This window comes from Apteryx rowi, unplaced genomic scaffold, assembly GCF_003343035.1.
Source record: "Apteryx rowi isolate R43461 unplaced genomic scaffold, aptRow1 scaffold_707, whole genome shotgun sequence".
Classification (NCBI taxonomy): Eukaryota; Metazoa; Chordata; class Aves; order Apterygiformes; family Apterygidae; genus Apteryx; species Apteryx rowi.
In genome coordinates, this window is record NW_020450991.1 from 237186 (window position 1) to 251503 (window position 14318).

Below are 14318 nucleotides of genomic sequence, written 5' to 3' on the forward strand. Positions count from 1 at the left end.
CAAGACTATCAGAAGTAGCTGACTATGGTCACAGCCTTATTAGGCATATAAATAACTCTTGTTGTCTTCAGTAGGGCTGTTGGCCTGCCATAGTTACTTTAATGGACTGTTCAGTGTAGGTTTCTCAGTAAGAAGCTTAATTCTACATATTCACCTTTTTAAAATCTTGGTCAAATTCACCCTACACACATTAAAAACAAACAAGCCTCTCATCCCACTAAAGTGTCACGAACTGATTTTATCTAATCTGTAATACTGCACAGAAAACTGAATGGTCCTTGTTTATTTGGTTGGCAAAACTTTCATCCATTGATTTATGAGGGAAGGGAAATTTCCACAGCTACATTCAAGAACTTAAGCTTCACCACATTACTAGACCAATGACAGGGATGAGTTTATCACACAAACCAGCAAGCAAGACACACAGAAAAATCCTGTATTTTCGGAGGCAATGGAAGTGAGACAGCACAAGGTTTGTATATCAATGCTGCATATGACTATGCAACCCACAAAAAAAGAGCTAAGGTGGACATGCGTATTCAAGAACTCAATGTAGTAAGAAACAACGTGCAATATGCTTGGAAGTACATTCATTGGTTTTCACTAAGGAACTCTTGCATGTGTTTTTGTCCAACTCTATTATATTTAATGGTGGTTGGTATTTAGCTTCACTTAAAAAAATCTGGAAAAACACAACAGCATTATGAGCTGAAAATGTCAAAAAATGACTGATCTCCTTTCATTGAACTCATTGGTTGAAATATCTTTTAGATGCAAAGGAGGAAAAAGAGCATTTGAGTCCCTTTCCAGAAACTGCTAATAAAATGCATGCCAACACTTGGCAAAAGGGTTTCTTTCAACATACTGATTATTTAAGTTGTGTTTTTTTTTCTCATGTCCATCGAAAATGTGTACCAAAGTAATCCAAACCTTGTTCCATAATCTCCAGTGGTAGAGTCTGAGGTCCACAGATTCCTAATTTTACTTCCCCCGCCCCGCTTTTTGGTTCAGAATGAAAATTTACATTAAAGAAATCATGACGTTACAAACAACATTTATTAGTTACTTTATCTGGGCTGTACTGAGTAAAACAGTAGCACTGGGCCAACAAGTCCATCAGCAACATCTCCTGTGGATTTTGTTGTTTTGTTTGCTTTTTTCTAACCTATGAAGATCTGGACTAAAAAAAAAAACAACTTATAGAATTATAAGCACGATTTTCAGATTCAGATGCTGATATCAGGGGAATCCTTAGCAGACTTGACAAGTTTTCTATTAAGCTGGAAGCATTAAATAGCATTCTAGAGAGATAATATTATCTTGAAGAAAACACAGAGCTAGTTCACAAAGATAAAAGCACAGCTCAGTTACAGATGCACCCAACATGTAAAATACCAGAAGGCTGTTTAGATCCTGGCTATATGCAAGAGCTATCTCTAATCATTCAGGTTAGAACCTGAGTGCTGATGGAATTGTGCTGATTTTTATGATCCCGAATTACATAATGCATTTAAAACTATCATGCTATTGTTCACCTGCAAATATATGAGCAATGTAAGTTTTTGACCTACACAGTGTTCAAATTCAGTGAAATTCTAAAACACCATCAGAGAAATACATTTGACGCATATGTTTGATTATGATATTGTTATCTCAGTTACTAGGGAAGTAATAAATCATTATCACCTGAAGGGGGATTAGAAAGCATGAAAAATAAATTAAAAAATAGGCGAAAGGAGCAAACAAGGAAGTTACACAGAACCACTGCATCCATAAAACATATGGAATAAGTTATGAGGGAAAGCTATTGAAATGATGAACATAAATGAATTCAAGAGGCTCTTAGATTGTTTCCAAAGGAAGAGAGAGAGAGAAGTTGTTTAAAAAAAAAAATAGGAAAGTGGGATAAAGATCAATCAAAAGATAAATCTGTTGGGCAGATGGTCTTATCCTGCTCCTAGCATACCTTCTTTTGCTAAAATTCAGAAATAAAGTAAAAATTTAACACCACTTGCCCAGCAGCTTGTATTAGAAATAGAATCTCAGCACCAATTTTAATTTCCTGGGATTCATCATTCACTGATTTATCAAATCTGTCTTTGCAATATATGAGTTTGTATCTTGTTTCACACTCCCAGTATAAGACATGCTGACCCTTCAAGCACTATGTTTACTGGCAAATTTCTCTCTCCTAACTCCAGGTCCCTTAGTGAAGTGCAGGTTCCTTGTCCAATGAATACAGAGAGATTGGCACTCTCCCAAGCTCCGCTCAAAATTAAACCACCCTCAGAGGGTGCTTGTCACTGTCAGTGATGTGGAAGAAGCCACATAAGAGACAGAATGAAATCCAGAATAATTGGAGTTCAAGGATATGGCACATCAGGTGCTCATAAGAATACATGAGCAGAGGTAAGGGAAAAGGTCAGAAGAAAGTCCTCTGCTTACATCCTGGAAGACACTGTGCCTCCAAGCACAAATGTGTACAATAGCTCCACCAGAGAGCTAGCTATCAATCAGGCAACAAAACAGTTTGATCTTCTTTTTCTTTTTCCTGTACTGTCACCTGCCACACATGATAGTTTCCCAAGAAATGGCTCATTTACAGTCATTTTAGAGGGTTTTAAGCCTTAGCCTGTTTACATGAAGTGGCAGTAATTGAAAGCTGCTATGTTCCACGTGTCTTTCTACATAAATTATAGCCACATGAAGCAATGACCATTTTGTGCATGTATGAACATGTGCATGTGTGTGTCCTGAAGTCCAGGTGTTTTCTGCTTTCAGAAGAATTCACAACTGGGAGCAAAAATAATAAGCCTGACCAATTTTTTAATATAATGTCCTTTAATGAATGGCAATAAATCACCTGTCTCTTCTACAGAAGAGACTGGTTTGAACTGGAAAGAGCTCAACGATTTCCTGTATCCAGCACTCTGATTTATTTTAACTAAAGGTGGGTAGAGAGTGTTTTCCCTTTCCTCCTGCTGATTTTCCTTCATGTCTTAAGGCAATAGGAGATATCAAGAGCATCTTAAAATTTTAGGGACAGATTACTGGTTACAGGCCTCCCGAACCACCTAAGGATGACTGCTTTTCAATCCAGGCTGTACAGCTGCCATACACACTAGAACAGTCTCCAAGAATACTTAAGAGACTCCTTAATGTGCTCTCAAAGACCCATGAATGTGAGGATATGAATGCCATATCCCCATCTGAAAAATGCATTCTGCTCCACACACAGAAGAAAGAGGAGAATTCTCACATGTATCTTTGTGTAAGAGCAGATAAGAACAAACTAGCTCCAGCAAAGACCCTTAAATTATGTTCTCAGACTAAACCTTATGAGTTGGTTTCTGTTGGGAAACTTAGGGAGCTCTCACATGTATAATACGAACCAAGAATAAGATTTTAGAAATATATCACAGAAAAGTAGTTATCCCAAACCAAGACAGTTTCCTGGCTGTTTGCTTGGATGCATATTTAGTGACTGCATTCTTTCGTGGAGCTTTTCTCATTTCTGTGGGAATTTGATAAGCCACCACAAAAATAAATGAATAAATGACTTCATTTTAAAGGCACCTTACCAGTGGGCTACCATCAGTCCAGCGGAAGTCACGCTCAAACATCTTATCATTGAGGCCAATCCACTGGTAGTCATGCCCAATACCTAAAGCGAGAGGAACCAGAAGAATATTTTTAACTTTCCCATAAATGGGAGAGTTTTCATCATTATCTTAATAAAAGAACTTGCACAGAATGAATCAGACATCCTATTCTTAAGATTCTCTTACTCACTATGCAAACAACTATTTACAGGCTGTTCTTCAGCTTTTTAATTTTAATTCAGGAAGTCTACAAAAATGCAGATTCTGATCTAAGAGTTTTAAACAATCTCTTCCTTCCTTACTGTGCCTCCCAAAAGAAACAGGTTAGCTTTCTACCTGAGTGCGTATCAGAAAAATAAATGATACATATATTTAATCAATAACATTTTCCAGACTTTTTTTTGGTGACTGATAAATATTTTGCAACATAACACAAAGGAACTACTCCTTTATGCCTACCTAACATAATATATGGGAGCCTGGACAATGAAACCTGCTGAAAAAAAAAACCCAAAAACCTAAGGTTTCCAGAAAAAAGTTTTGTATATTTTCAATGCTAAAAAAAGTAGCTCTATTACACTCCCGCAAAAATATTTTCTACATAATAAATAATAACTTAACTGCGATAAGGAACTAGACTTAACAGCAAAAGTAAACATCAAGAACACAATGTGCATTTTAAAAGGTTTTATAAGTGTATTTTAAAAAGAAAATATAAAAGCTGAGTGATCAGAAGAATATTTCACTAGTTCTGAATCCTCAGTGCCCTTTCCTGTTTAGAGGAATTCTAATAATACGTACGGTTCACAAAGATCTGCTCTTCATGAGACAAGATGCTTGTCAGGTGTGCTCCCTGGAGACGGCATTCTCGTTCAGCTGTATCCCATGTACGACGATGGGCAAAGTACTTGTAGCACTGTCCCTGGAACTTGTGCCAGCCATAATCACAGGTCTCCGTGTCTGTGACAAATAAACAAATCACATTTCTGACAATGGGCATGAAACATGGACACGTTTCACAGAAATAGATGGATTTTCTGCAGTGCAAAGGTTCAGGAAGGTATCCATCCATTAAGCAGTACAAATGCAAAAAATAGCCACTCACCCTTGAGGACTTAATTTCAGGTAGTCCTGCTTACCAGGTTTCAGTACCAGCTGTATGAATATTACTTGCATAAGGAATATAATTTTCATTGGCAACTTTGTGAGCTTCTACTGATCATATTGTGCTGTACTTGAGCAATCCCAGGAGGATATTTTTAGTCCATAATTCTGGATGAACGAAAAGCCTGGATGATAGATTGCCTTTGGTCTGCATTCCATCTGAGTTTTTTGAGTTTGTATATGGGGATAAGAGTTATTATCTGTACAGCAAATATTTCTTTGAGTCACTGTGCTGAATTACTTTGGTTTGGAAGTAACCAATAATTATGAAGGAAAACACTTGTCATTGTTCAATCCACAGACGCAAACCTGGAGTATTATCTTTCTGAAGAATAAGTTCACTCCTCCAAGTCCTTCTCYAAAACCCACCTTCCTCAACAAAGTATAAAATTATAGGTATCAGTTTCTAAAGAAGACTGTAAAACTGAAACATAAAGAAATGAAATGCACATTGTCTGTACTCTTATGAGGGATGGTACTAATAAGAATGTGTAATAGACAGGAGTTCACATCAGTCAGTATTTCCTTTTCTCTAAAGAGAAGTAAACATGAGCTTTGGAGCTGTAACAATCTTTGGATTTGACATTAATTATTTTGTCAACATTAGGCAGCTGCAAACAGAATAGAAGGCAAGAAACAATACAGTTCCCACCTCAAGTTTGATTCTGCACCAACACTGCAGGAATGAATCACAGACAAAATCAGTACTGTAATAAGACTGGCATAACAAATGTGATGCCTGACTGTGTCTGAGCTGTGCTTGATGATGAGAGGAGCTTGCCACCAAGAAGGGACAGTTTTAGGGAGGAATAGGAGAAAAAACAGAGAAAACTCAGACAGTTGAAATGGCACCATAAAGGACACTTCAGCTCCAGATCACAGCATGTCCTGACTACATCCTGTTCCAGCTATCTGAACATGCTGCCAGTCACCCAGAAGGGCCTCCATCGCAGGATGCTAAAGCACAGAAACACAAAGCTGCATTTTTCTTTTCATCAGGCAACAGTCTGTTGCTCTCCACCAAGTTTGAAAGCAACCATCTTGCCTTTCAAGAGGTGTTTATACATTCTGAGTATGAAATGGGATTTCTTAAAGTCAATAACATGCTTTGGCCAAAGAGGGTCTTTTTGCAACTGTACAGAAAAAGCCAAACATTATAGAATGTGCCAACTACGTATGACTGCACATTCTTTAATTATGATATTTCTCAAGCTTTAGCTAGAGGTCATGTGTCATACAAACTGCCATAATGGATCAGACCACTGGTACAATTAGGCTGCTAATGTATATTCAGTGGTGGCCGGTTATTGCTCTACCACAACAAGACAATTAGGGAATAATTTGTCCATGAGGCAAGGCTGATTCTTAATTCATAGCAGGAAGAGATCATTCACATCCTGAAGCATGAAAGCTTCTATTTTTTGGAATTTTTGTTGCCCATTTAAAATCTCCCGACATAAAAACTAGGCTTCAGATATGTTTGCACTTTTATATCCGTATAAATACATTTATATCACTTCAGTGGCATTTCTTTGATAATTTCTGGCAACATTAATAACATAGTAGCGATTGTCCTAGGAGTCTGGTATCAAAATCTTTTTAAAAAGTTTTCAGTACAGACACAAATGTAGCAAATATAGAGGCAAAATAGAACTTAAACTGATTACTCCCTCTTCTATTTTCCACAAGTTATGCTGTAGAAAACTGCCTGTGCTTTGAGTAATCCCAAATATGAAAAAGGAATGTAATCTATACTATCAAGTTGTTAGTTTTTGATGTTTTCCCTCGCTGTATTCTGCATTTGGTGCATGCGGCAGATACAGCTTTAATCTCTGGGATCTAAGCAATTTTAAAGTTTAGTCTGCCTTTGGCTTTCAAGAACATTTATTTAACCACACAATGCTGACTAACAGTGCTGCGTCCTTTGTGAAGGCACTTAAGATTTTATTATTCATCTTGTTTGGGGACCATCTTGTCCCACAGGAAACAAGTCAGATAACAAGCAGCTTTGCATGCTGAGAAAAGTCAGTTTCAGGCTACTGTGATTAAGAAGTGCAAGATTTGAGGGAAGATCTGCTGAGTGGTATGTGAGGGAGGCAAAGTGTGTGAAAATACAAGAGCTAAAAGACTGAGTTCAAAGAATGAGATATAATGGCCTAACCTTGAAATGTGGATATTAAGATTTCTATTCTCAGCTTAAGACAGAGGATACCAAACTGGCATATGTACTTATAGTTGATATACATGCACCCATGGTGTATGCACAACCMCTCCCAACCCAAAATGGCATGTTGTTTTTCATGAGAAAAAAGGATAGTTGAATACCTTCTTCTGCACCTGTTTATAGCCCAAAACTACAAGAAGAGGAAAAGACAGGGCTGAAGGCTATAAAAGACATAGGATTTTTGGAAGAGGAAGGGAGGATTTGGGGGTAGGGGTTGAAGAGAAGAGGGCAAAATGTACGGTGAAAGGGAGAGTCCTGGCTCACTGCTGGAGCGAATCAGGAGGCCAGAGGATGAAAAATGCAAGCCAGGCAAAAAAAATGCAAGCCAGGCAAAAAAAACAAAAAAACAAAAAAAAAAGCAACAGTTTCATCTCTGTGTTACACAGATGGGAACAAGCTTTGATTTATACTGAGCATTTGTATGTCCTACTACATTAACAAAGCTGAGAGTCACACAAAGGTAAGGGCTCCATACGAGTATAAGTTTTTAATAGCCTTTACCAGAGAAGTAAAGTCTAACTGCAGGTGGGCATAAATTTTCTGTGAGCAGAGTAGGTGTAAGGACTTACTGAATACAATATTCCACGTTCATTGTATACTTATCCTGGGAGGTAATCATAGCTTTATGTAAACTTATTCCAGAACATGATGGAACAACTGAAACACTGCTTGTCTGCATGTCATGATTACGGCATTTTAAAAATTGTCTCACTAGTCTTAAGATTTATTACAATTTACAGGCTAATTTTCTGTGATGTGTGCAAAGAGTTACCCACACAGCTTCTGTTCTCTATAACTGCAGTTGTAGATATATAACAACATCTCTAAACACTACATTTAAAAAAAAAGTACCTTGCAGGTGTAATGCATAGGTAGGTTCTGCTTTTTCAACAGCTGCAATAAGCTGCTGACAATAGGTCCCTTATCTTTAAACAAATCCTGTAAGAGGCTTAAAGAAAATAGAGAGTGAAACACAAATACTAAAACATAATGGGATTCTTACTCAGCCATGAATTTTATCTGTGACTGTCTGGCTTCAGGTAATGAACAAATGTCAGAGATGAGTTAGCCCACACATCTTGAGGAGAAAACATTTCTCTGGTAAGTATTCAAAAAATCCCTTCTCAGCTGAAAGACATCAGTTAGAGACCATCTGTTTTCAGAAGGCATCTTTGCACTGAGCCTTTCTCAAATGCTTCCATCCCAAGCTACCAAGCTCTGAGAACAAAGCGAATCAAAAGAGACAGAAGTAATCATAAACATTTGAACAAAGAAAGTGGGTTATAAATAACATTGTTCCTGACGATAATTAAAAAAAAATGTTTTGCTTTGGGAACACGGAAGACAAAACGGTTAGTTGTATTATCCCAAAGAGGCATGTCCGCTAAAAAACACATATGTGCCATTTTGGCACATAGTTCCATGCATGCAGCTGCATTTGGTAAACAGGCTGGGCAAGGAGTGTCTGCAGAAATCCTGCAGCACAGAAAGCCAACCCTTAAGTTTAAAACACAAACACCATTCCTTGAAAGCAGGTAGACACCAGCTAAAATAGCAAGGAGAGAGAAAGAAAAACAAAAGGAAACTCTAGCCAACCGAGAGAGGAAAAGGAAGATATAAACAGGTGCCCATCCACCCAGTTCTCATAATGAACACTTTGGTAGCTTATTCTAGACTGAAGTCCAACTTGCAGTCTCTTTACAGTTTTGTTGTTACCTCTGTAACTATTCATGAAGTAAGGTACTCCTCATCACAAATATAGAGAGCCAAATACTGAAACAATAGTCACAGACCCTCATATGGTCCTTAGGGACCAGTCTCTATGCTTAGYCCCACTGATTTCCAGATAGGCAGTTGGTCCTCAGTGTGAGATGGTATCAAATGAGCTTCCTCCCCTCTTTTCCCAAACATGGAGCTTGCAAAGCAAYGCTTTAGGCATTGAAATTGGAAGGCTCTGAGCTCCTTTATTTGGACTCTCTGAAAGGTCTCAGAACAGCTTTTCACAGGGTGATGCCAATGGAACGACCGATGAGTCCCCCAGGAAAAGACTAGACTCATGTCCTTCTTCAGCCTGCAGCCATCCTGTGAAAATCTTTTCTGGATATTTCTGCATTTAAAAAGTGACATGCAAATGTCACCAAATGGTATGTAGAATATGCAGCTGTACTTTCAAAAGACACATACAATGGAGAAAAGGAGGCATTTTCTAACAGATGTACTCCACTCACCTTTCATTTAGTCTGAAGCAGAAACGATGCTGGTTTACTGAGCTACCAATTGGATTTAAAAAGGAAACGCTTTGATTGCTCTATTTTTATTATCAGACAACTTTGGCTCTCTTCAGGAATAGRTTCCTGGGCTTAGATTTTCTGCTGAACTGATTCCACCTTGCAAGAAAAATGGCTGTCAAGGAGCCAACTACAGCTCACTGATTCTCAGAATTTGTCTTTTATGCTAGGTTAGATCACCCTGAAGACTGCTCTAACTTTTACCACCTGCCAATGCTCCCTGAAGGGCTTTAAATCACCCAAGTGCAGCCACACTGTCCTCTAGTCATATCCTCTCCTAGCTGTGACTCTTGCTTAATTCCTTGTGGATATCCTAGCTCAGACATCAGCTGAGCCTTTATTCCGCAAAAGTCTCACAGGGGCATTTTGGCTATATTCTGAACTCTATGTTTTTCTACAACAGTGTCTTGGGACCAGAACATAACAGAGTTGTCTCCTTTTTCGAGTTTCATTTTCAGAGGCAACGTGCACTCGCTGCTTCCACTCACTTCCATGACATTTTGAATATTCAGCACCATGTCTACTAAGCCCTTCAGCTTTACTTTTTTTGAAGATCTCTAAAATAAATAATATATATTGGAAAAAAAAAGAACAAGTAATGAAATATAATCTTAGTGTGCTCAACTCCACCTTTCCTGTGGCACTGAGGTACACATTCTGTTGTTCTGGCTGGTCTTTAAATCTAGTGAGGTCAGGACTGATGCCTTGAAATAAAGCCTGCTTGCCAGACAACTGTGTCTGAATCTCCAGCACAGTTTTATTTTGTCTGGTGGAATGGAAATTTGGCCACTGCAGGACTTTAAGTAGAGGAAATTTAAATTCCAAAGCTGAGTGAGCAGGGCTCTGTTTCTGATTGACAAACTAGGAAACGTTCCCATTAACCACCTAAAATGCACTCTCAGGTTGGTCATAAAAAGCAGCTTAAAGCTACCATGGTGCTCAGAGCCATTCACTACTATGGATATGTTGAAATGAAGGGGAGGAGGAAGGGAGCAAGAACACTTTTTTCTTCTGTTGTGAAAACACGGTCAACTTGTAGTTCTGGAGAACAGATTCATAAAGGCCTTTCAAACTGTAAGGCAAGCCAGATTACTAAAAGAGTTAAACAGTGAAACGTGACAACTGCTGGAGCTAGTCAGCTTCCAGAGGTTTCAGCTCTAACAAACAAATCTCTACAGGTTGACCTGGAAGAGTTTGCAAACTGCCTTTCACTCATTCAGCTGAAGATGAGAGACAAGCCTTAAAATAGTCAATGTTAATGAACAGTATCAGAATTTCTAGTTCATTGACCGGTGAATGAAACCATTCAGCTGAAGAAAAAGAGAAAGATATTTGTATAAGCTTTAGAAAGTACACTTTAAAGCACCATTTCTTTTTTTTATGGAAATGCCTTCATTAATTTTACTGACAGACCAGATTTTGCTACCCTTTTCCTTCTCAGACATGCACACACTGAGTAAGCATCTTGCGCTGTAAACATTTCTCTTAAATATAGGGGGATTTCATGCAGGTAATGTTCTGACAATTATGGAGACTCAGATGTTTAATCTGTTCTTAATCGTTCAGTTTAGAAAGTCTCTTACAGCTTCCTTGTAATTGTGCTCCTGCACCTATTTTTCCTAAAATAATCACAGAACGAGTCACTCTGGAAAAGTCTGGGATGCAGATGTCAAGGTTATGGCCCCTCGTGAGTGGATATGTGATTAAGTATATTCAGTAGAATATTCCTACTTTCAAGTGGTGCCTGCTAAGTGACGGGTCTTTCACATTGTTTACAGCTTTGTAAGACAGAAGCTCTGTCAGAAAACAACTCTTCTCCCTTTATTATAAACATCACTACAGCAATGAGATAACTTGGTTATGTGCCTTCCCAGTAGTTTGCAAGCAAATATGAGCATGTTGTGCTTCCCATGGAGCCGCCTGAAAACTGTATGGCTGTATTTAGACATCAAGCCTGCCCAAATAAGCCACACTGAGAAAAAGAAAGTATTAGTTCACATTTGGTACAGCAGTAATGCGGCTTCTAGTCAATGTGGATAGAGTTTGCTCTCATCCATCTGCAAAAGATGGCACAGATGTAACTTTAAACAGAAAGTCCTGAGCCACAAATCATGAGGTTTTATTAACACTAAAAATTATAACCTCTTCTCATCACTGATGACCTCCCACAGATTTTGACAGTTTCTTCCATCCTCCCACTTCTATAGGAGGCTTTGCCTAGTTTTTCCATAAGGATGTCAAAACGGAAACATATGTGTAGAAAGTTGGAAGTCTTAGCTAGCTGCTGGTATGCTTCTTCATAATGAAGAGTAGTTGTGCATCTTCCATCTCGGTACAGTCTAACTTTTTACGAATCTGCAAATTTCAGATACTGCAGAAAAGAGGCCTGATGGGAAGATACCAACAGACTATATTCCCCGATATCCCCTGAAACTGCTAATACCATGCCAGGGTAGTGCTAGTGCTTGTAGTGCTCTAGTACTTCTACTCATATTAGAGCTCCTGGAAAGTAATGGAGTTTTGCCTCTTTGATAATAACATACCTGAGATCTAGATCACCACAGGTTAAAAAATATGCCTTACCTTGTTCACAGAGAGCACCTATATAGCTTGGCAGACAGACACAAGTAAATGTATTGAGGCCATCTATACACGTGGCTCCATTCCGACATGGGTTAGATTGGCATTCATCAATATCTACAAAATAAATCCAGAAGTGTTTTTATAACCCACCCACCTCCTAGAAGGGAAATGCTCTTCATCTTTAGTCATAATTACTAGTAGGCACAATACAATCTGCAAAAATGAAGTATTGCAAAAGATCCAACAGAGTGGTTTTCTTTGCTTAATTTTGATTTCACTATTCTCAACCTTCCACTCTCCTCACTCACAAATGAAACAGCAGTTCCCTCAGGAAAGCGATATTACTGATCCACAATTTTATACATACATACTCTTATATCCTGCACTGCGACTCCTGAGTTAGTTTCTAAAATCTAGATCTTCACCTCACTGTGTAGCTGAGAAAGAAGGCATACTGTGCAGAATGTAGTATTTTCCCTTACCTGCGGAGAATTTGACTCTGCATATGACTCCATGGTGTGTGACCATGGCGCAAAAAAACATCCTTGTATCTGACTGATCATATTTACAGTTTGCCTGAAAAAATATCAGCTGGTATTCAGTGCTCAGCTTTCCAGTTATGTTTGGGACTAGGTTATTTTCCACCCTGTCAAATCATTATACAAAGCTTTTAAGGAACTATTTCAAATAATAATGCTTATTTGATGCATTTATGAATTTAATTTCATGAATTCTAGGTCATTCTGTTTAGTTAATAATTCCTTTACATTTGTGTGTGTGTTTGTTTGTGTATGCGCATGTGCAACTTACAGGGAGAGAGAAAAGTGGTAAGTAGACCTCCTTCATTTTATTTTTCTCAAGTAAGGCCTGACTATAGAATTTTTCAAATACCTAGGTATTTATCAACTTCAAAACACACAATTCCTTTTCCAAATCGCACAGATGAAAACTTTATATTCTAATTAAGCTGTGGACAATAAATGTAGATGGCATTGCCTTACCTAATTCACACTGCTCGCCATTGAAACCTGGCAAACATGTACAGATGTAAAATGAACCACGCGGATAGCAGGTACCACCGTTAAGGCAGGGATTACTCTTGCATGGATCTTGGCCTGTTAAACAAGTAGAAGAAGAAAATTTACTCTGTAGTCTTAGAGAACAGATGTGTTGTTGGATCTTTGGAAGAAGAAACATATTTCCTCATTTCTGCTTTGATGTTGTAGGCTTTACTGTAGTTACAGAAACTATAATATCATAGAATACTATGAATAAAATAGTTTTGTAAAACAGTAAAGCTTATTATTTGCAGGCATCATTATTTTCAACTTTAACAATAACATGATATTTACTATGAACAAATATAAATCATTTTTAGGATTGTTGCATTTTTTTCATAGCACTTTATACTATATTTGGCAGTTGTGATATTCTATTGAGGATTTAGTTGGCATGACATGGCAATTATAGCTGAAAACAGTTATAGATATGCAAAATGAATGGAAAATGCATTTTTTTGAACGAGGTTAGTTTATGCAGAATGACTGGGTACACAGAACATATATCTCTTTAACACACTAGCTGGTTGCTTTTATTTCCTTTTATTGTATTTAACCAATCAATGCCCACAGGTCTTATTTTTCTGAAAGGATGTTTTAACACAAACACATTTCCCAGTTGTCTATCTTTAAGACACACTTCAAGAAAACAAATAAATGTACCAAATACTTTTGCAACTGCACTAAAACATTAAGACAAAAGCTTACCTGCTGTGAAATCCTCAGTTGGTAGGGGAGTTATCATTTAAATAGCTTTTCCTTGCAGAGCTTTAATGCCTTCTAGTGATGTTTATTTCAACTGAGTTTAGACACTTAGGTAAATGCATTTGATTTAATGAATAAGAGTAATCACTCACACAAACAGATATGCAATAGATAACCATTTCAAGAATCAGCTTTTCAGAGCTAGAGTAAAACCATAAAGTCATTCCCTCTGCGATACAAGAACAAAGTCCTGGCTTTATTTGAAAACTTACAAAGTGGCTAAGAAAGTTCTGTACCTAATTTCATTCAGAGACATGAGAAAAGTTTAGATTGGTGGCTATGCTTTTGCAAGATGCTTTGGCTATCTGTTAAGAAATAAAAAAAAAAGTAACATTTATTTTACCATTGCAAGTTAAACATTTAACAAAGCAGTCTTCTTAAAGTACAGAAGTTCCCTATCCAGCCACTGGAAAGAAGCAGGTTCAGAAAATCCTGTCTGCATAAATTTGGGCATGTAATTAAGTGGGCAGGACCTTGCTTTGGAGGGCTTCAAAAGAACATCATCTCCATAAAACAGGGTACTTGTTTTATGACTGCTTCACTGAATGTTCAAAATGCAGGGATATGTTAAGGACTTAAGTATGTTCATTGTGGGTTTATTGTCTGCTGGTCCTCCTCAGAACTGGATATTTCC

At 37.8% G+C, this 14318-nt stretch overlaps 1 protein-coding gene across 1 annotated transcript in view; it reads right to left on the reverse strand.

Annotated features, from left to right (window-relative positions):
* VCAN (versican) overlaps positions 1–14318 on the reverse strand; it is a 105016-nt gene that overhangs the window by 13537 nt on the left and 77161 nt on the right. The window contains exons 6-9 of the mRNA XM_026087164.1: positions 12863–12976; positions 11862–11975; positions 4404–4562; positions 3582–3664 (exon numbers count right to left, since the gene is read on the reverse strand). Of these exons, the coding sequence (XP_025942949.1) occupies positions 3582–3664; positions 4404–4562; positions 11862–11975; positions 12863–12976 (470 nt within the window). The remainder of the gene's footprint in view (positions 1–3581; positions 3665–4403; positions 4563–11861; positions 11976–12862; positions 12977–14318) is intronic.